The sequence below is a fragment of the Gobius niger genome (genome assembly GCF_951799975.1).
Source record: "Gobius niger genome assembly, chromosome: 4".
Taxonomy (NCBI): domain Eukaryota; kingdom Metazoa; phylum Chordata; class Actinopteri; order Gobiiformes; family Gobiidae; genus Gobius; species Gobius niger.
In genome coordinates, this window is record NC_136855.1 from 29181670 (window position 1) to 29203817 (window position 22148).

Here is a 22148-nt window from a genome sequence, read left to right on the forward strand (position 1 = left end):
GCAGAAATTGTGTGGATTATTAACCTGTTACTTTCCATCCCTCCTGATCAAGGGGTTAGGTTTAGGGTTAGGGGTTATGATGAGGTTTAAGAATGGCAAATGTCATGTAAGTTGTGTTTAACTCACACATATCTTACACATATTTTTCAAATTAAGTATCACGCTGGTATATAGGCCATAAGCTCTTCTGTCAAGATGCTTTGAGATTTGGATATACACAATGCTTTAGCCCTAAACCTAACAGCACACGTCAATATGGACACATTTTACGCCAATTCATATTAATGCTGACTTTTATGAGCAAAAAATAGTATGTTCGGAGAGAGGGCACACACAAAAAGTCACAGAGTAATGTAAGAGAAATCACCACAATCGGTAGAGTCTCCTTCTACTTTACATGAGTTGTTCAGTAGAATTTACAATCCGGCCACTAGAGCCGTACAGTCAACAGTTTGGAAACACAAAACATACATTTTACTGTAAGCCAACTTCTAGGTTTCTGGACACTTCACTTCCGAGACACTACTGCCATCATTTTCTACTCCTCTATTTTGAATCCTGAGCTATCTGTCGTCAAAATTAGTCCCATCTTTCAGCAGTACGCAACACTGAGCCACCGTAATGGCCCGTGTTATTGGCGAATGTGAAGCATTTACCGAAGAGGAACAGGTCGCCCCTTGCTGTTCTCGGACACATTTAGCCGAGCTTGACAGGTGATGTGTTTGGTGGAATAGGGAGCCTCCACAGTTCACAATGTCAAACGCAGACAGCTGCCAGCGCCAGTCACTTCCCCTGACTGAGTGACGGACCCAGCGGTTTAGCCATCAAAGCCCTGTCAAAGCAGCCGCTCGGATTTGAATACCGCCGACCACGTCCCACCAATGGGCTCGTCGCGCAAGAGGTCCCGCCCCTTCAGCTGATAACGCACGCGGCGCTCGTCATGGGGGCTGGCTGTTGTTTATCTCTCCAGGTTGAATAACAACGTTGTTAATAAATTACACGCCTGACCCTTACAATGGGGCGCGAAGAAGGCAGAGGTGATGAAATTTCCAGAAATCCCGCCGCGCCACAAAAGGCCACACAAGGTAAATTTGTCAGAAAATACTTTATTTGAACACTTTTTTTTTTAAGCAGAATGTCGCAGTGAGAATTGGGTTTGCGTGGTTCGGTATCTGTCCTGAAGCAAAGGAATGTGTAGTGACCTGTGCTTTCAAAAATATCCAATTAGGCCTCTTTTACGATTCATAACTAATGCAACAGGTCTCTCGGTGAAAAAGGGCTTTTATTCGGTATACAATTAAACGCTAGTCTTACATATTTTAGATGCTAAATTTGAAGTCGGAATCTATTTTATGTGCAAGAATGTATAAATGAATGCTGGAAAATAGGAAAGAGGGAGGACTTAATTTTCTTGGCTAACCACAGATTCACACCTCACTGACTCCACTCATTAGGCCTGTCTTGGACGCGCTTTTTAAAGTGTTAATTTACCCTGATCTTTGCCATTTTGGTGCACTATGTTGGAGGAATAATCCATTGTTAGTCTTTTTTTCTGTAAGAAAAGAGTTGATATTAATTATTAGAATGAGCTAATTAATGACCCTTTCTATCAGCAAAGGAACATTAGCTCCCGGCTGTTCCAGTCCTGAGAAACCACAAAGCAAGATTTAAAATATATGCTCTAGTTGTCAAACTTCACATTTCCTTTGCTTCCCCTGGGCTGCAAATGTTACTCCAATGTTTTTGATTTCAACAGATTCTCTCTCTCTTTTGCGACGATAGGAATCTGCAATAATACTGATGCGTCTTGCTCAGAGACACAACATCAGTATGCGCTTGAGTCGTCTGCACCATCTTCACCCACCATTTTAGTTGCAGCTAATAGTGAACAGGCGATAGTCGAGCGGTTAAGGCTGCTGCACTGTTTTTTCCTAACCTTTGCTAAATGTCTCTCTCACTCTGTCGCTCCTTCACTCCTTTCAAGCCTCGCCAAGAACATTACTTTTTGAATACTGCTGTAAAAAACTGTTAATAGTCACATTTTCTTCCAGACAGGGACAGAAATGTTTCTGTGACATAATGCTAGCTACTAACTTTAGCAAAGACATAGATTAAATAGCTTTTTTAATTTCTTGCCTTAACCAAGTGCATTTCCTCCAGTTCAGCTTTACCCAAATCCATAAGGTCATCCATAAGGCCTCATTTGAAAGCTAAGACCGACAAAACTCATCTTGTTGTCATCGCTTGTTTGAAATGTTTTTGTTCCCATCGCTTTTATGTTGGGTTTTCATCACATTTTTGGCACATTTTAGTCACTTTTTTTGTGGCTTCTTGTTGCTCTTGTGTAGCTTTTTTTGTTTGTTTATCTTTTGTTGTGGTTTCATCCTCGTTTTCATCACTGTTGTGATGCTTTTAGATGTGGGTAATGCCGAACTGGAGAAAATGTGCTCAGTTAAGGCAGGGGTTAAAGGAACAGGCCACCGTTTTTCCACACTGAGATATGTTCTTACCTGAGCTTAGACGAGTTGATGCGTACCTGTCATGCCCTCAGTCACGCAAAAAGACTAAAGATGTTGTTAGCATTTAGCCTCTCCAAGGATATTCCTATAGCTCCAAACGGGTTGAAGTTAGAAGCGACCAAGGTCTTCCACTGGCACGCACAAAGACCAGACAGGTACGTATCAACTCGTCTAAGCTCAGGTAAGAACATATCTCAGTATGTAAAAACAGTGGCCTGTTCCTTTAAGAGCTTAAAAGGTTGGTTCAGTGCACTACAAAGTCACTAGTTTCTAATGCATTTGGCTGATTTATTATACAAAACACTATTTGGCATAATATATAGCCTTTAAATACAGTATATTCACCTCATCTAAATGATCCACCATATGTTAGGCCTGCGAGATTAATCGGCAATCATTTTGGTCACACAATGTTCTTTTTTGACAGTATCCACATGGTTCTGAAATGTGAACTGCGGTCACGTGACTCTATGTTAATTCATCCGTTCGTATTCCCGTCTCCTGTTAAACAATGCGTTTCAAATCTAAATGTAATCACAAGAATTGCAGGCAATACAGAGTCCTTTCAGGAGATGAGTTCCTTTTGTGATACTGTGGCGAGTGCCTTTGTTATTCTGACTGGAGAGCCAAGGTCGCCACATTGACTGGGAGCGGCGAGGAAGGAGAGGTGAGTCTCTGTGGACCATTTACTTTTAATGCCTCCTCATCTGCCTCTCGCACAAGCAACAGCCCGGTTCTCACTGAGAAGAAAGAAATAAAAGAAAGAGAGAGAGAAAAAAAAAACATCCAGCCACCACGAATCATGGCTGCTCCGAGGACAATCGCTCACTACGCGCCAATGCCCTGATAGGCCCATAATGTTGTGATGTAGTGGCCGCGCCAATGGTCAGCCGAGCGCAGCAAACACAGATATCAAGGCATCGGGGGTAATCAATAAGTACAGGCCACCAGCCATGTTCAAGGTCAAAAGTATACGTCTCAGCTTATGGGTGTTGTAAAAGAAGGCGCGGTGCTTTGTCCAGCGCTTATTGCCCAAGGTGTTGGTGGTCAAAGGGAGGCGGCTGGACTCGGAGTCATTAAAGTGTTAATTCATGATGAGAGTGGGCCAAAGACTAGTCCAAGCTCGTATTCATCTGCACGGCTGGGACACACAGAAAAATATATATTATCCATGTCCAAACAGCAAAAAGAAATTGCCAATGAAGACAAAAAACATTCATGATAGAAAACAAGCACTACGGGTATTGCAGTGATGTTCCTGCTTGCGACGGTGGATAGAATGATCGAACAGTACTTTGTTTGAATACATTGCTGCACGTAATTGTCCCGACTTCTGCTCTGGCTTTGGAAAAGTGTGAAAATGAACAGGAGAAATCAAAGCTTTGCGCTGTGTGTGCTGGGATTAAGAGGTTTCTCCCAAGTGACCCTGAACACAACGCAGCAGAAGCCTTTTCAGTTCACAGGCAGACAGGCCACGAAATTAGAGTCAATCAACATCTGAACGAGACTCTGGGCACAAACCACCAACAAACACCATTTCTTCACAACCAAGCGCACAAAAAGAATCCATCTGTGGGAAGAAAAAAAAAAGGAGACATGGCATGGCAGCGCTCTTCAGTCATATCTGCCTGTCAGCACTAACACACAGGACACGGAGGTGATGCAGGCGACTTGATAATACAGCGTGATTGATGGATGCGCAAATGCTAAGCACGCCATACCCTTCTCCTCCAAGGAGACTAACAAGGGTAAGTAATTCTATAAGGGGGTTTAACATTGTTCGCCAATGGTCTGAAATGCTTTAGGAGAAAATAACGATGTAAATATTTGTGTTATTTGCACTACGGCTTTGTTTCTTAATTTTAGGAATCTTGAATTTGAAAGTACCACAACAATTTTTGGCCCAAGAACCTGAACCTATATTGAGCGATATACTGTACATTCAGGCATTCAAATTACTCTGTTGACTTCCTTTTTCCCCCCCTTTTTGTCCGTTTTGTGGCTTGTCAACTTGCTTTTGGGCACGTCAGCCCTGTATTTTACATATTAGAACTCGAATCACGCAAAGAAGACTTTGTAAGCAGGGGCTATGCTGATTTGTGACTCAACCTTTAGTTGGAGAACCCTTCACAGGCAGAAGGGGAACTAACATGCTAATTACAATAAACCAACCACAATTTTGACACAAATGTTAACAAATCCATGAACCAGATTCTATCTATTAAGTAAGGGACAATGTATAGAACGCTGGTCATTATCGGGGGAATAAGTACCGACAGGGCAAACCGGGGGTCTTGTTTTGCTCTGAAGGTCCATCATCCCGCTTAGTGTACGGCCATTTGCCAACTGAACACACACAATATAAACTTCATACACTTTTATGAAAGCTGAAAGGTTTATTTAATGATTTCCACAGCAAATAGTTCCCAGAAGCTTTCAGAGGTCCTCTATCAGAAAATAATGACCGGTAGAACATTTGAAAATCCCATTCAAGTCAATGGAGCATTCTACTTGCATTGTGAAGAGCCGTTTCATAAAAAGATTATAAACATTAATGAAAAACTTAAATGAAGAAACAAAAACCAAGCAGTGTGAATCAATGGGAACGTTACAGTTAAAAGTTTGCCGTGTCTCCTTTGAAGCACTTCTTTTTACAAAAATATATAATTTAGAAAAGCCATACACCATGACTCTGTTGGTCGTCTGTCGGAGCCGGTGTTAACAAGCTGCATCACACTATGGGGGAAGAAGAAAAAACATTGTATTTGGAGACTTGAAAACTCTATTGATTTGAGGAAACTTGTTGGAAAGGTTATTGGCCTAAGGACATGCCCTGTCTGTTCGCGACCCACCCCCATGGGCTTGCAGTTTTTGTTACCCTATCAAACGTTCAGCTTTAGCATGTCCGCCCACTGTTACAGATTACTACCTAAATTTAATGGCTAGTCCTTGGCCCATGCCCTTCCGCCACCATTGTCTATTAACAACAGCCATTCATTAACAAGATTTAAACTGAGGGAGTTTTATAGCGCTGGTGCTACGTGAGGTAAACCAGCAGGCAGAAGATACTCGACAGCATGGAAAAAGATCGAGACTCGCACTTTAGTCAAGTGTGAATCATCCGTAAATGTCCAACCAGGTGGAATTAGCCGTAAAGCTGTCTGAGTGACTTGGCTAAGCTTCGGAAATACCATGTTCCGACAAGATTATCCGACATAAAGCGTCACATCATACATGACAGAAGTTGGAGCGGTCTGCCCGTGCGTGCCAGTGTCAGCAGGTACCCGATTATGAAGCATACTTGTAATCAGGCTAAAATCCCATGCATGTGAATAAATGCAAATTGAGTTTCAGGGGATTCTGCATTGTTCCATAGGCGAGGATGGGAGAAAATGGATTACAATTTATGGAGAAGATGCACGTCCAAAACCCGTCTTAGGGACCAATCGTGGCATGGAATTAGACGACGTGCTACTCTTATGTGGCACTTACTTCAAGGCACTTCACATCAAGAAATCATTCATGTATGTGCCAATACTGCTGGAGCCAATGATTGACAAGAGTCGCACCCAAGGACACTAGAACTGCATATGCTGAAAATACAGTCAGTTCCTTTAAAATATCTCCGCAAAACCCACTGTTAGGACATAAATGGTGTACAACATAGCACTTCTTCGCTTGTTTGATGACATTTCAGACTGGTTCTAAGGTAATCTGGCTTGAAATAAAGAAGTAAAACTGTCAATGGGATAAGAAGACGGCACAATGTCATGAACCACGTGACAATCCGGAACAAGGGGTTGGTAAGGCAGTTCCCCGTTGACTATAATGCAGCTTTAAGGCTTTGTAGCTTTTACATTTTATGCTTTTTACAACTAAACATAGAGAGCACAGATGGCGTACTACCTCCGGAAAGAGTTATTAAGCCGGCTACCCTGGGAAACGTTGAAAACTCTGTATTTTCACATATTAGTCGCTCCGGAGTATTGAGTTCGGGAATGTGACGTCATCATATCGCTAAGCATTGTGGGATCAGCAGCACGGCGGATCTCCGTGGTAACTGTGGACTCTAGAAGATAAACTATAAAAAAAAAAGTGTGATTTATAGTCCGGAAAAATACGGTAATGTGAAATAAAGGCAAAATGTATTGAAACGAGTCAACATCTCAGAACAAGTGAAAGGATCTTGCTCAAATGCCCAATTACAACAAATCTGAATTTAACTAATCTAATAGTACCAAGTAGAGATTTAAAAATCGTCGACTAATTTGATTCGAGACTGATTCAATCAAGCCAATCCAGCCCATCAAGCCAATCTTGGATGACTGAGTGCCTGATGTGTCTAAAATATGTGCAAGCCAAAATGTTATTCCAAATAAGCTGCTGCCTATTCTTAATCCGTAAACTATATCACTATATCATTGCGAACAGAAATAGCATTTTTACAAACAATTTCCATTTCAGCCAAATTATGCGCCCATGTCCACAGAATTAGTGCAAAATTCGACATCGTCCCTAAAATAAAAAGCCAAACCCAGCCTAAACATCAACCCGGTGCCGCCACAGCGAGGCTTCCCCCGGCTCCTCCTAATCCGTCTGAAACAGCAGCGCCCTCAGTACTTCCCGACCTCCTCAATGCGTCTTTTGATTGTTAAAATGGGGGAGGAGGAATCTCATCAGCATGCATCTTAGGAGCCCGTGGGCTGCCTGCAGAAGCCCCAGTGGAGGTGCATGCGGGGCGTGGGAGAAGCTGGGTCAGTTCTAAGACGGAACGATTTTGAGAAACTATCTGATTGGTTTCCTCTGGAGTGTTGTGATTAGATTGGGGATTTGCACTCGGGAGCATATAAGCAACTGACAGATATGAACAGCACAATTAATAGAAACCATTAGTTGCATTTTAGAACATGGTGGTGATAGAAGTTTCCCAATCGCAGTCATCCAAATTGCAAGTGTGATTCTATTGCCATCCATCTTGCAGCCCTTGTCATCCTCTCCACTTGGATGGAGAGGATCTGTGTGAAAAACCAAAGTGCCGCTCTCTTCCTCCTAATTCTCAGATGGCGCCCATGACCCAGTTTCCACAAAGACGTCTCATGCAAACTTGATGATATGCGGATAACAGTGGAGGACGTCGCGCTGGAGCCCTGAGGTGAGGCTGGGAACGGTGAGCAGCAGGGGGGCCGCGTGGTGACGGGCGGTGTGCAAAACGCACGTTAGCAGCTCAGTCCTGCGCGGTTAGCCCACATTAGCTCTGATGGCACCGGGGCAGAGGGGGACAGAATTTGTAGTGTGAGGACTTCCCAAGAACAGAAAGGTATTGAAGTCTCTAATGCTATTTAAGATGAAGGTATCTTCTTCTGGGCTGGACACGGAACGTAAAGGTCTTTTTTTCCCATGAAAGTTCTCATTATACACAAACTATTAGAGAGGGTTAAGTAGGTATTCAGAGTGAAGGGTGAGCAATCCTGCTCATTTGAGAATTGTAGTCGGTCCAAGCGGAAAACACTCACTCGCACTGAAGCTGCACCGTTGGATCCAATTGGCAATTTTCACCAAAAGATTGCAGTTAAAGCGGATCACTTCCACAGGTTTAAGAAACTAGCATCTTCGCTTGGTTCATGCATTATCACATGAAGCAATAGCCAGTAACAATCTACTACTATGTAATGAACTAATATGTCATGGATACTCCATTATCTATTTCAGGCCTTGAGTTAACTTGTTTAGATTTCTAAACCTGAGCTTGATGAAACAGTTTGTCAAGACTTTGTGAACTCACTAATCTTGAAAATGGCCAGCGTGCGGTGCAAGGCAGGTAATACATTGCAGTCTGTTTACCGAAGAATTGAAAAGAAAATGAGAAAAGGGAATAGCACAACACAGAGTTTTACAACACTTTCTCAAATTAGTCTTTTGTTTTTGTGATAAACAGCAAGTTTCTCATGAAAAACATCTGCTTAGCAAAAGTAAAAGATAGAAACTTAAAGTTGAATACAGGTCTTACAATCGAATGAACTGCAGTTGCTCCTCAAGTGTATAAGGTTTTTTAAAAGCTGTGAACAAACCTCAACTAATGATTTATAGTATTGCACCAAGAAGTTAACCTCTACATCAATTAATGACAAAACATGTAATATTTAATACAGAAAGGGGAGCCTGTGTGGAATTGCTTCAATAAAGCATTTAGTAGTTACAATTATGACTTCTAAATAGTAAACAGTCTTTTAAGCTTTTAAGCATCAAACAACAAAGTCTTAAACCCATCACTGTATGCAAGTCCCATTAATCCCAATTCAAACCAAGGCTAACCACATTCACAACAACTTCTTATTTCACCATAGTCACTTTGTCTGAGACATTACCAATCCTTGAATGAACTCTGAATAAGTGTTGAATGTGTATAGGATGAGCAAATATCTGAGGCTGTTATAAAGCTCAGAGCTATGTTTTTCATCAGCATTTAACCAAGGCTATCCGCTGCGTAGGTAATCATTTATTTGTGCTCCCAGACGAAACAAGCACGTTGCGTCGGGAAGTGCAGATCACACAGAGAAACCCCAACGGGCATGAAAAACATTTGCACCCCACAATAAAAATCTAATCTCAAAAACAAAGCATCGAGGTGAAGAATGGAAACAAATTCCGACGACAAACGGATATAGGTGAGCTGGGCACTGCAGACTCAGACTTCAAACCCTCTCAGGCGGCGGGGAACAAAGACAACAGCGGGAGACATAAATACATGAGACGCAGTAGAAAGGCGGCCTGTGTATATTCTCTATAACCGATGGATAATAGAACAAAGCCAGACTGGGGAACTCCGACTGGGATAGACCAGGAGGAGCTGGAAATGTAGCGTAAACTCAGCCAGGAGGACTTTGTTCCCAACCTAGTTCCTACCTCATGTGACCCGTCTAAGTCACAATTTGCTGCCTTTATTTCTCACCCCCGATGATTCAGACAAGTTCACTGCCTCTCCTCCGCATCAGCCGAACCATAAGCCATCTTCAACAGCATGAATAAAACTGTGAATTATTCTTGCCTTTCTAGTATCACTAATGTGCCAGTGTCTAAGCAACAAAGTTCATCGATTTAATAAACTGCTTTTTATAACTCATTGGTCTGTGAAAGCGGAACTCTATCCGGGAAATACAAACGCGATTCCTCCAGGTGCACAGCTTATATTGTGCTTCGGCTCAGTTCCTGTTGATCAATCTGGTTTAAAGGTTTTCCATACCTGCCATTTCAATGCACTGTGTATGGTACTTCGCAATGGAATCAACTTCATCGATACTTTGAACCACAGCAACACAATCTAACCTTTGCTCCACTACGACTGCCAACTGCCTTACTTGGAGCACTAATTTGTTGTACATTTTGCGTAACCTTTTACTCAAGGAAAACTGTTCAAGAGCAGTGCACGAGAGCAGTGCAACACCCAGGGACCCAAGATCTTGAGCAGATCTTGGATAAGGTTGCCTATAGCTAATGGAGGATTAGCATACTGTGCAAGTTTTGGGGTTTGCAAAAATGTTCACGTGCAGCAGACACTTTTAACAAACACAAGTTCATAATGAATACTATTTTTGCAGATTCTTTTTGTGGGACACACTTTATTAAAATTCTCCTCACGACCACTTTAATGGAAAATTCCAAAAAGGTTCCATTCAAAAGCCTGGTTATGCAAGAACACATTGCTGCCGCATATTGTATCAGCTTTGGCCAGAGTAGTTGACCCTGCAGTATGTGGGCAGCTCCAAATTTGAACGAGAGAAAGCAGTGATTTTATGTAATGCTCTAATGCTCAGTGTCTGAACCACGGGACAATTCTCTGCCCACACAAAGCACCTAAACAGACCTGCAAAATGTTTTTGGGTAGAGCAGGTTTCTTTGGCAGCGTCAGCGAGTTGGCAGGCCTCATATAAAATGTGTAGTTGAAGCCATCCAAAGATCAATAATTCTAAAGCAGAGGCTGGATTCTTTCAGCGGAAAGTGAAGGGGAAAAAAAACTCCTTCTACAACTTTTAAAAGGAATGCGGTTACACATATTGACCCGAAAGATCTAAAGTAATTTTAGGAAAGTTGTGACAGGAGAAAAATGTGCATTGCTGTGGTTGCAATAGATAGTATAAAGCTTTCTTCTCTTCTTTTGTGCACCTCAGAAGACTGTCAGATCACATAATGCGTCCTAATATTGGATTCAACATAGTAACAAAAGCAAGAGCATGTCAAAGGACTAATTTAATTTCAGCTTCTGGCTTTCTCTCATGTGCCTCTATACAACTTACATTTAACTAAAAGTTCACCTGTCAGACAAATGTCTTCAAGTAACACTATGGCACATTGTTTGTCAGATCCAAGTTAAAATATATGTTTGTTTTTTATATAGATCGGGTGATCAAGATGTTAAATTATGAACTTTAAGCTTTATTTCACTCCAAATTTAAACAGGCAGCCATTTTAGACTCCAAACCATTGCTTTGTTTGCACATAAACAGATGGCAATTTTACAAGTGGATATAAATCTCTTTGACTGCCGAGAAAGTTGACGCTAAAGAAGCCTGAGGCATAACAGTTTTGGAGAGAATTTGTATTTCAAAGGCAATAAAGGACGTGTGTTTTTTTTTTCCTTAGAGGATAAAAAAGTGGCACCCCCGGATAGCATTAAAAGATCATTAATCTTTAAAATTGTGACATTACGAGTAAATATGCAAATGTGGATACTTCTGAAGATAGTGATGAAGTGCTGCGATTTCAATAGATTTTGTTATTGTGCCAGTGAATGCCAATTGAAAAGAACAAAGTGCTTCAAAGCAGAGGTGGCGAGCGCAGAGGGAAGAGCCGCTTTCTGCCTTTTTAGAAAATGTTTGCCAATAGAAAGCTGAGTAACGAGTGCAGTGACGCTGATGCACCTGGATATGCTTAAAACACTCTCGAGAAGGTGCAAAAACTCAAAATGGGGCCAGACGTCACGAGGCGAGGTGGAAGCCCTGATTGGATTGTGCAAACAAAGCCACACCTGCACCAGGGCTGAGCTCACACACAAACCTGTCAAAGCAGTTCTTAAAGGGAATGAGAGCGACTTGGAATGTCATTTCTAGTTATTGTGTACTTTCCCATTTAAATCAGGATACAGAATGGAAGTAAAAAAAAAAAAAATACACTCATTTAGAACCAGTACTAAATAGTGAGTGTGAGCTGCCAAATAGCATATAGCTTTGTGTGGGCATGGCGCACATCATTTACCATTTGACACTACGTACATTACTTTATAAGGGCGCCAAACCAGATATGCAAATGAAAGAAGGCTCTGTGAGTCAAAAATTGGCAAATTAATCTGCTGCTGATCCAGTTCAGCACATGAGCAAACTCTTGGTACATGACCCCCTCAGGGGAGTACATTTTTAGTTAGCCTACGGCCCACTTGTTTGTGCTGCCAAATGAATACTGTACCCAACACATGGTTTTAATTATGAAAATAATAATTGCGTAATACTACGCATTAATGAACATGTATATGTATAGGATAGGCCTATATACCACGCAACATAAATACTGGGGCTGGGGCAAAATAAGGCTTTGCAATATACTACAATACATGTATAACGTTTGTGATGTTTGTGATATTGTGTATTGTGTATTCATTGTTGGGTTGTAACTGACTACAAGTATTTACTCATTTTGAGTATCTGTATTCAGGTAGTCACACTTTCATTTGAGGGTATGCATAATACAGTTGCGTTCTTGAAATCAAAGGAATCCATCAAAGTACTTAATCAATACATTCCAGTTTCCTTATCATAACATTAATAAGAAAGAAAAGATCAAAACAGCCGGGAAAAGCTTCGCTCTGTCCTTCTGGGCTGTGAAAAGTGCTTCTTTTCATTCCAAATTAGTGGTAAATAAGTTGATACAGGCGTGTAACAAATGTAGCCTAAATATCTTCTTAATTATATGCCGCTTTTATTCATTATGCAAATCAACATGAAAGTAACGGAATATGTTACAAAATACATTTTAAATCAAGTATTCAGTATTCTGTAACTAAATACAATTTAAAAGTATTTTCCCCAACAATTATTGTATCGGAGACCATCGTGCATCGTATCAGAAGCCAAGTATCACAATACTTTTGATACTCAACTCACTTATAGGAAAAAAATATACGAATGTTTTAATCAATATCAGACAGATTTGTATTTGGGGTGAAATATCACAGTTTGTTCTAATGAAAAATCATACATTTAATAAAATATCGTATCGGGCCTTCTGTATCGTGATACGTATTGTATCGCGACAACAGCCCTAATAAATATACAAACTATTACTCGCACTTGAAACTTTATACCAAATGCTTGTACCACAACTACTGCTGATATACTATAACCTTATAGAGCTGTATCCCTCGATGTATTTTTATGTTGTTATTTTGGACAATACCCAACCGTGCACAATGGCCATAACCTCCACAACAACAAGACCTATTTTCATCGTCTTCAAACAGCAGAGATGCCTAAATCTCTGTGCGGTGGAAAGACTATTATCAGGCCCGGACTTCTAAAGATGGCCAATCCACTGCTTCGAGTGGTCGCTTCATCCACCGCAAATTGGCCCCATTTCTCTGTGTTTTCTTTGCGATGAGGAAAAATAGACTTCTTGTTAGGGAAATGCGTGCATCCGGGCGGCTTACACAGAAGGGGGCCAAGAACAATTTGTGCTGGAGATGGCCTCAATCAGGATCCGTTGTGCGGGCAGCCTACTATTTTTGAAACCATGCTTTTTACGGGCCACACAGTTTAGCGACAGTTAAGCAACAGGGAATAATATGTTTGCCTCTTTAGTGTGATGATGCTGTTGGACATAATTGCAGTCAATGGCTATAACATACGTGCTATAAATAGAACACAAGGTTATGTAGAATGTATGTATGTATGAGGGCCCTGGTAGAGACGTTTACCTTGACGGAATAAAGGCTGACACTGAGCCATAGCTGGTGGGTGTAGCTGTCCAAGCACGGAAAATTAGATGGGTTTTGGCGTTTGGCCCCGCATAATGCACAATTAAGTCTAAGTCTGGGCTTTAGGGGGTTTCTGAATGGCAAAAAAAAAAAAGCTATCAAAGCAGAAGGAAGAAACACTAAAGGGATTTGGAACTAGCCGAGAGTTTAAACACAGGAAGTCTCTTTGGACAGACAGGTCCTGTAGCCACGCTAATCAGTTACAGGGCAAGTAGACCTCCAATCTCTGATCTCATTACGCATTCACTGGGGCGCAATACTGTTTGACTCCCAATCGTGCTGCTCATTTATCTAAAAGTGTAGTACTAATGTGGAAAAAAGCAGCGCACGACATATAGGGTCCCAGGCTACCCTCTAGTGGCACGGGAACGCGCTGAACCGTGCCACAACACAAGAAAAAGAAGTGGGGGGGGGGGGGGGGGGGGGGAAACGCATGGGAAAAGACCAAAAAAAAAGAGAAGGGAATTCCATAAAGCGGTTGCTTTAATGGGGGGAGGTGTTTTTTTTCTTTAAATGCAAATCAGACGGGTTTTAATTTTATGTATCATTGTTTGGAAAGGGGGGGCGGCTTGCGTTTTTCCCTGACTTTTCAAGAAAGAAAGCTTTGATGTTTGCAAGGAGCAGGATCGATGCCTGTAAGAGACGCGCAGGGGAGTGAGGGGGGGCTTTGGAGTGTGTGTGTGTGTGTGTGTGTGTGTGTGTGGGGGGGGGGATTGAAATTGTACTTCAGAGGGTGTGTGGGTGCGTGGGTGAGGAGGGCCTCTGCCGTGCCGTCATCCGCACAGCCACAGACAAATCCTGTGTTCTCAAAAAGCAGCGCGCATATAAAGAAAGCAGCGACGGCCAAGTCACGTCCTGACAATTGTCTAATTTTTTTATTTTATTTTTTTTCCTCCTCTTCCTAAAACCGCAAGCACCCCGGGGCCCGTGCGCAACGTGACAAAGTTTCTCCAAAAGGGAAGCACGAATTGGAAGCACTTGACCTCACTGCACCATTTATTTCCGTTTCATTTCGTGCTTTGGAGCGGTGCGTCAGGACGGGGATCGAGCGGAGGGAGGCAAAGCGGAGGATGAGCGGGATGAAGCGAGGTTTTTTATCTGCAACATCCCCGTGTCATTTCTGTGGAGCGTGCGGAAAGGTCTGCGGTACTGATGCAGAGGAACACAACTTTATAAGAGGAGATACACAAGGGAGGAAAGCAAAGCCACTTAGTTTTGGGGGGGTGGGGGTTCGGATTTGTCACGTTTCGCGCGTCGTAGCGACAGTGTTTAGCGATGTCCAACACATAAAAAGTGACACATTGGCCGGATAGAGAGAGATCCAGCCAGACTGAATGAAAGCAACAGCAGGCAGTCACAGAATCTCACGAGAGGGTGATGATGAATTAGGCTAATTATCAAAAAAAAAAACGCGTGCCACATCCGCAGCTACTTACATTGAGCTGATGTTTTTGAATAACTCCGCTATGTCAACACTGGTCCCATTGTTGGCAGCGTCTTGCACGGCCAGTAAAGGGAAAAACCTGCCGCTGTCGGACTTATTGCAATAGATCTCTGTTTGGGAGCAGCTGCAGGTCGGCGGGCAGTCCAGCATGGAGCTCAGATAGTCCCGGAAAATACTCAGGAGAAACAAAACCCTCCACCAGCAAATCCGCGTCGCGTAAAACCATAGATCCATGTCTCCGGGGCTCAGGGAGAACGAGACGAAACCGATGTCCTGTGGTCCAGAGCGGGGAAAAGAGAGGTGTAGGAGGAAGGGGAAGAGGGAGGAGGAGGAGGATGGTGCGTTTGTACAGAGGATGCCCTGTGCGAGCGATGGATGGATGGATGCTGCTGCTGCTGTAGTGTCCTTGCGCCTCGCCGAATGTGAGAAAATGGGGGGAAAAGGAAAAAAAGAAAAGGAAAAAAAAAAAATCAAAAACAAGAAAGGGGTCTATAAGGATCCACTCGGCGTTGAGGAGTAAAAGGCATGGTGATGGTCGGTGCGGGAAGCCGTGCCGTTCCGTTAGCGCTGCTGCCGTCGTGTCTCTCCGCGCAGGACCAGGACGACTGGTTGGAGAGGAGACACGCACAAAATGAGAAGTTGGAGCATCAAGTCCCTCCTACCGGCTACAGTCAGACTGACACCTGCAGCCACCGCATGCAAGCAACATCCTCGCAGCCGCACCAGAAAACACACCGCGCGCTCTGCTGATTAGATGTGGTCTCTATAGGAGCGCGGTGCGGGATTAAACAAGAGCCAATGGTGTTTAAAGACGGTGACGGGAGCGTAACGCAACAAGCTGCGCGGTTAACATAATATACTCAGTTACTTTAGAACTGTCTGCGCCCGATTTTAATTTTCACATCATAAAAATGCAAACAGGCTAACTGAACTAAAAATGGCTACAATAATCACTAATAGGCCTACTTCAGATGTGACGCATAAGTTATCAATTGGCTTCGTATGAATGAAAACCTTGATTGGAGAGAAATTGAGACTATTTAAAGTCAAGATAAAAATCATGAATTTAGGGTTCAATAAACGACCATTATGAAAATGTTTTGATGCACACCAAGCCAATTGTAGTGGTTGTTTATTAACCTCTTAACCACCGCCTTGACGTGGGGGTTAAGAGGTTAAATAGACAATTCTAAAATTATCTTTTGTAAATGAAGTGTCCCCTGTGTACTTACTCATCAGGGTTTGACAAAGTGTTAAATTGATAGCATTAATGTAATATAATATACTAGGTGTTTATTTGAATCAGATTTACATAGTGCAAGGCCAACTCTTTTGTTGGTGCTGCTGTTGTTGTTACCTTGGCTCCGCACGACGGTTACTGCTGTGACAACAAAATGCTTGGCAGCACCAAGAGTAAACCTGAGTAATGACAAATTACTGCAAAAAAAAAAAAAAAAAAAGATTTGACGGCCGTGCCAACAACAGTGATTGAAAAAATGCATTTAAAAATATTCATGTTAAAGCAGCACTAAGTAACGTGTTTAGGCAAGGCAAGTTTATTTGTATGGCACATTTCATGTACATGACAACTACACACAATAAAATCATTAAAAAGCATTAAAATTAATAAGATTGCATTTAAAAAATTATATATTCAAATTTGTCGATTGCCATAGTAAAAATGTGACCTTTCAGCCTGGACTTCAGAGTTGAGGACTCACATCCTCACGGAGGCTGTTCCAAACTTTTGCAGCGGGAAACTGAAACGCAGCGTCACCGTGTTTCGTGGTGACTCTGGGAACCACCAGAAGACCCCTCCCTTAGGGCCCGAGGTGGTTCATACGGCTGTAACATGTCAGCTATATACTTTGGTGCTCGACCATGAAGAGACTTGTAACAAGCAGAGCTGTTCTATTCTATTCTCTGAGCGACAGGAAGCCAGTGCAGAGACCGTAGCACTGGACTAATATGGTCGTATTTCCAGGTTCTGGTCAGGACTCGAGCAACAGCATCTTGGATAAACTGCAGCAGCATTTAGAGAGGCCAGTGAACAGGCCGTTACAATAGTCTAACTGACTAGAGACAAATGCATGAATTAATCTCTCCAAATTTTGTGTTTTTTTTTTATTTTAGAAATGTTTTTTAGATGGTTATATGCCGCTGATGTAATGACTGTTAAAATTCAGGTCTGAGTCCATGATTACTCCGACATTTGTAACTTGAGTTCTCGATCTCAGTGAAAGCGTTTCAAGATGACCAATGACAACCTGTTTTTGTGGGCCAAATACAATTATCTCAGTTTTGTCTGTATTTAGCTGGAGGAAGTTGTTTAGCATTCACACACTAATCTGTTTGATATAGTGTCACAGTATACAGTCAGTGTATCTACTGTCAGTCAAACATAGATCTGAGTATCGTCTGTGTAATTGTGATAGGACACATTGTTACCGAATATTAATTGACCCAGGGGAAGCATGTGCAATTGAACAAGAGGGGCCCCAGAATCGACCCCTGGGGAACCCCACAGGTTAATGCCAACTGGTCAGAAAAAACTATTTCCCATCGTGACATAGTAATTTCGGTCCTCAAGGTAGGATCTGAACCACTCGAGACCCTTTCCAGAGATTCCCACCCAGGTTTTTAACCTCTCTAGCAAGATCTCATGGTCCACTGTGTCAAATGCAGCGCTACGGTCCAGCAGAACTAAAACTGTGACCTTGCCTGCATCTGTATTTAGCCTGACTTTACCTTAATACATCCTTTTCGTAGTTCCTCTGGGGGTAATACAAGTGTTAATGGGACGATTGGGTGGTCTTTCATCTCCCCTTGGTGTTTCTGGCCAGAACGCTTGCAACTCCCCTGCCTCCGGGTTGGAGCTGGAATCACGAAAAAGAAGCTAACAGGCTAACAGGCAAAGCCAACTGTGGGCTAGCACCACTTTAGCAGTAATTACAATCAAATTTGAGCGGAAAAAAATATCTCCATTGTGTAATTGAGTTGTGGCACAATGTACAACAATATCCCTCTCTCCCTTTGTCGTCTCTGTCAGCCAAGTATTTTACTCTCACGGACAATTAAGGGGCATGAGTTACTTTGTTCTGCTTTAAGTGTAAGTCCTAAAAACTGTTAACAAATCTTATCAAACATCTTTCATGACTTGCTGACAAAACAGATGTGTGAAACTTTAAATGAAATGATTGTCAATATGAAGAAAACTGATCCTTTTTGTTGGCTAAATTCACACATCCTAATGGAGATCTTCATTCCCTTTTGTGAATTGTTATTTGGGCAGTGGAGGTTTGTGAGGCAGCTTTGTTACACATGTAGTTTTCCCAAGACGGAGAATTTATTTCCCACATCATAATCACGCAAACTACATCTTCTCATTGAAATAATCACATCTGAAAAGTTCTTCAAGCATCACTGGTTTCCCCCCCGTGCCCCTCCCCCTCTCTGACTGGAACATGGTACAGTCCGGCCCTTCATCAGTCAAATCCAGGTAATGGACACTGTGTTAATTGCGCTCCGCTGGAAGCCAGGTGTGCGCTCCATGAACCATGTCTCAGGAGCAGAACTCAAGGATAGGCCATTAGTAATGAGGGAAAATAAATGTTGACTCGAGAAACTGCATTTAGAAAATCTGTTGCAAGAAATAGCAAGTTCACTTATTGCACTTGTTATCATTGCATCGCAGAGCTTAGTACCACTTGGACAGTCTAGTGAGATTAGGGACTTGTATAATGAGACTCCGGTCTGATTTAAATGTTACAGCATAATCTGACTGTGTGCTCTGACAAAAATACGTTTCGGCACCAGCAAGCGGCAAAGATGGGGCTGATATAATCTCCACTTATAAATATCAATGTAGTTTTCAGATAAGACGCCTGAAATGAAATTAACGTCATTGTCCGTCTGTTGTTCGTCCAATAAAGACTAATGAAGCGCCAAAACAGACAATTGCATTGAGGTTTATAGATTAGATTAGACTTGTTTAACATATTCTACTTAATTATGAAGCTATCCTTCAATTCGATTTTATTCAGAGCAGCTTTTTGTTGTTGTTTATTATGGCTGAACTTTCACTGTGATTTTTGTGCAGCTGCCTCCCAACAATTATCTAAGCTTTTCAAGTACCATCGGTTGAAGATCTATTAAAATGTCCGCCACCACCATCTCCCTTGTTGCCTTCCATCCTTGAGTTGCTTTTCTGCTTATCTCTAAGATGTTGTCATTAATGAAGTTTAAAAACCGCAGAAGTGGTTTTACCGCACACTCAACAGTTTTGTTTCTCTTGTCAAATTAAAAGCCTCTCTCTAGTCCCATTGAGCGGGCCAAATTCAGAATAACCGGTATCTTCACGTTTTCTTCAAACAATGGAAATGCTAGCCGTCACACATTGCCACTTTGTACTGTGCAAGAGCAATGACATTCACCCGCCCAATCATCTGAGCAGTAAATCCAGGTCGTTTATGCCTTGCCCTCACACCAATGAACTTTCACCCCTCTGACCCATCACTATCTTCGCAGCTCCATGCATAGCCATCTGAAACTCAGCTGACAAAGTTCATTTCATTGTAGGACCATGTTGATTCTCCATCACCACCTCAGTCGATGACCTCAACGCCATTGTTTCTGACTTTCTACATTTCAACCAGACAGCAGCATAACAGTGATGGCAGTCACACTCCAGTCGTTACCTGAACCCTCAGTCAATCAGCGGATCATTCACCATCCTCACCAAAACCTGTTCCAGTGGCTTCCTTCACGAAGGAGGCTTCACTCTCTTAGAGAAGATACTGAGAGATAATTCAAAAAGAGCTTCTTACCCCAGACGATGCGCCTAATGAACAAGAAGGAGTTTTCATGTCATGTTTACTTTTGCGGCTTCATATTGTCCAGCTATAGTCATAGATATAGTCATAGCTGGACAATTTGAGGCAGCAAAAGTGGTTTCTTGTCATTTCACAGTAACTCTGTTTTAACATTGTATGTGGCAGATCAAGTATCTGTCTGTCTGTCCGTCCATCCGACAGTCCGTCCATCCATACAAAAATCGTCTATCTATCTATTATAGAGCTTGCAGAGGCCTGGCAGTTCAATGTGGTCGTCCAGCTCAGCTCCTTATCTGGCTTTGCTGATCAGGGTTAGCACACAAAGCCTATTGGAGTCTTGAAGTGCTGTTTGCCTCTCTTTAGTTATTTCACAGATCAGCTGGTCCGCGAGAATCAGTCTAATCACTCCATATGGGTAGAGTCTTCAAAGGGCCGTGCTGAACATAAAGGACTCCATAAGCACCGTTAATGGGAGCTGTGGAGTCAACCAGGGCTAATTAGAATGGGAGGGGCGAACTCCCAGCCTTTAAAGAAAACCTTAAAGGATGTGAAATGTTTAGATTTCTTTGATTGTTCGTGCACATTAAACAGTGCATGATGCATCTGAAAATCCTGTTCTGATTTTGGATTGTAGAAACAAAAAGAGATGGAAAAGGGAGACACATTTATGTTGCTGTAATGAGTGCACACTCACCTGCTTTAGTTCAGACACAATAGCATTACAGTTTCCAGCATACACAATCCTGGGAGTAAAAGCAGCAACAGTGTTCACAGAAAGAAATCACTCTGAATAAACTACTTGTGTTATAGAGTTGTTGACCTGTAGCTAAAATAAATATCAGTGGGATCCTAAATTAGTGACAAAAACTGTAAGTGAAAGGGTGTGTGATTTTCACTTCTGTTCAAGCTGTTGCTTTGGCCTCACTTGCAATAAGATAATAATCATACATACACAGAACTTACCAAATAAAATCACAAAACAGCTTAAAATTAAAGTAACATTAATTATTAGCTCAAAAAGTCCCTTTTTTAATTGTGGGACTGTTGTCATTTGAATAGCACACTTCAACAGGTGAACGTCTGACATGTTGGATGTTGTTTTTGATTAGTTTTTTTTTTGTCTGCATCTGCCGTGTCTTAGCAACCACAGTTCACTCTAATGTAGGGTCATTTTCTCTGGAGAGCCATTCGCTTTTCTATTTTTCTGGTTTGACGAGTCCTTGGCCTCCTCCCATATAGACTCTTGACTGCAATGTCAACTGCGGGTAACAAACCCTGGCACACATCTCCATTCAAACTGACAAAAGCCGACAAACAGAGCAGTGCAAAGGCAGTGCTGATCTGACCATAGACAGTTAGGCATCCTTGTCAACGCCGAATCAAAGCTGGCCCATCAACTTGAGGAGGCCTCGGTCTTCTTCCTCTCCACAGCGACATCAAGCACTACTTCAGCTCCTGTGGCTCACCCACTCTCCGAGATGAGTTTTCAGACTCAAGTGGGTACACGGCCACGCCACCCTGTCAAAAAAAAAAAAATCAGCTATCTGAATTATGCAATTGGAGTTTGATCATGTTCCAAAATCAGGCCATTTTTACAAGTAAGATTAGTTTAGGATTTAGAACCTCTTTATAAAAAACAACACAGTGGGAGGTTTGGGTCTGATACTCCTTTGTCTAAATCTGGGTCTGAAATTTAATTTATACATTCTGTAATGAATACACAGTTTGATGTTATTTGCCTAAGTAAAGATTAATAAATGAAGAATTTAAAGGTGCATTGTGCAAAAAAATAGGTGATAGTCGTGCATATTTGACCTTGTAGTGACCCAGCGGCTGTTTGAGTGTGTACTTTCGGCTGCACTTTCGATCATGGTCATCTCTACAACGCTCCAGGATCAATTCTGGTGAGAGGGTCCCTCAGCAGCAAAAACCTTCCAAACAATTGATCCTGGAGCGTCCTAGAGACCACTGTTTTGGAAAGTAAAGGTGGCATGATGACCACTCACACAGCCGCTGGGTCACTACAAGGTCAAAAGCGCAGAAATATAAAGTTGCAAAGTGCACCTTTAAAGCTACTGTATATTGCGGCACTGTATACAGTATGCAGGGGAATAAAACTTGATTGCACCTTTACTGTCCATCCCTCCTGGATCAATTGCTAATGGTTACATGTACGTATTGGGGATTTGATATACTTAAAAATAGACATACACTGGTTTACTTTTTGTGCAAAATCACATTGGAACAAACCAGTGGCTCAGTGGTTGAGCGTTGAACCACCGGTCCAAACGCTGGCGCTTCGATCACAACTCTGACCGCTGCACACTGTTTTT

General features: G+C 42.2%; 1 protein-coding gene across 1 annotated transcript in view; it reads right to left on the reverse strand.

Annotated features, from left to right (window-relative positions):
• The window catches only part of ntrk3b (neurotrophic tyrosine kinase, receptor, type 3b), a 252649-nt gene extending 236822 nt beyond the window's left edge, over positions 1–15827 (reverse strand). The window contains exon 1 of the mRNA XM_079554795.1: positions 14976–15827. Coding sequence (XP_079410921.1) covers positions 14976–15217 — 242 coding nt within the window. The 5' untranslated portion in view covers positions 15218–15827. The remainder of the gene's footprint in view (positions 1–14975) is intronic.
• Positions 15828–22148: the final 6321 nt, after the last annotated feature.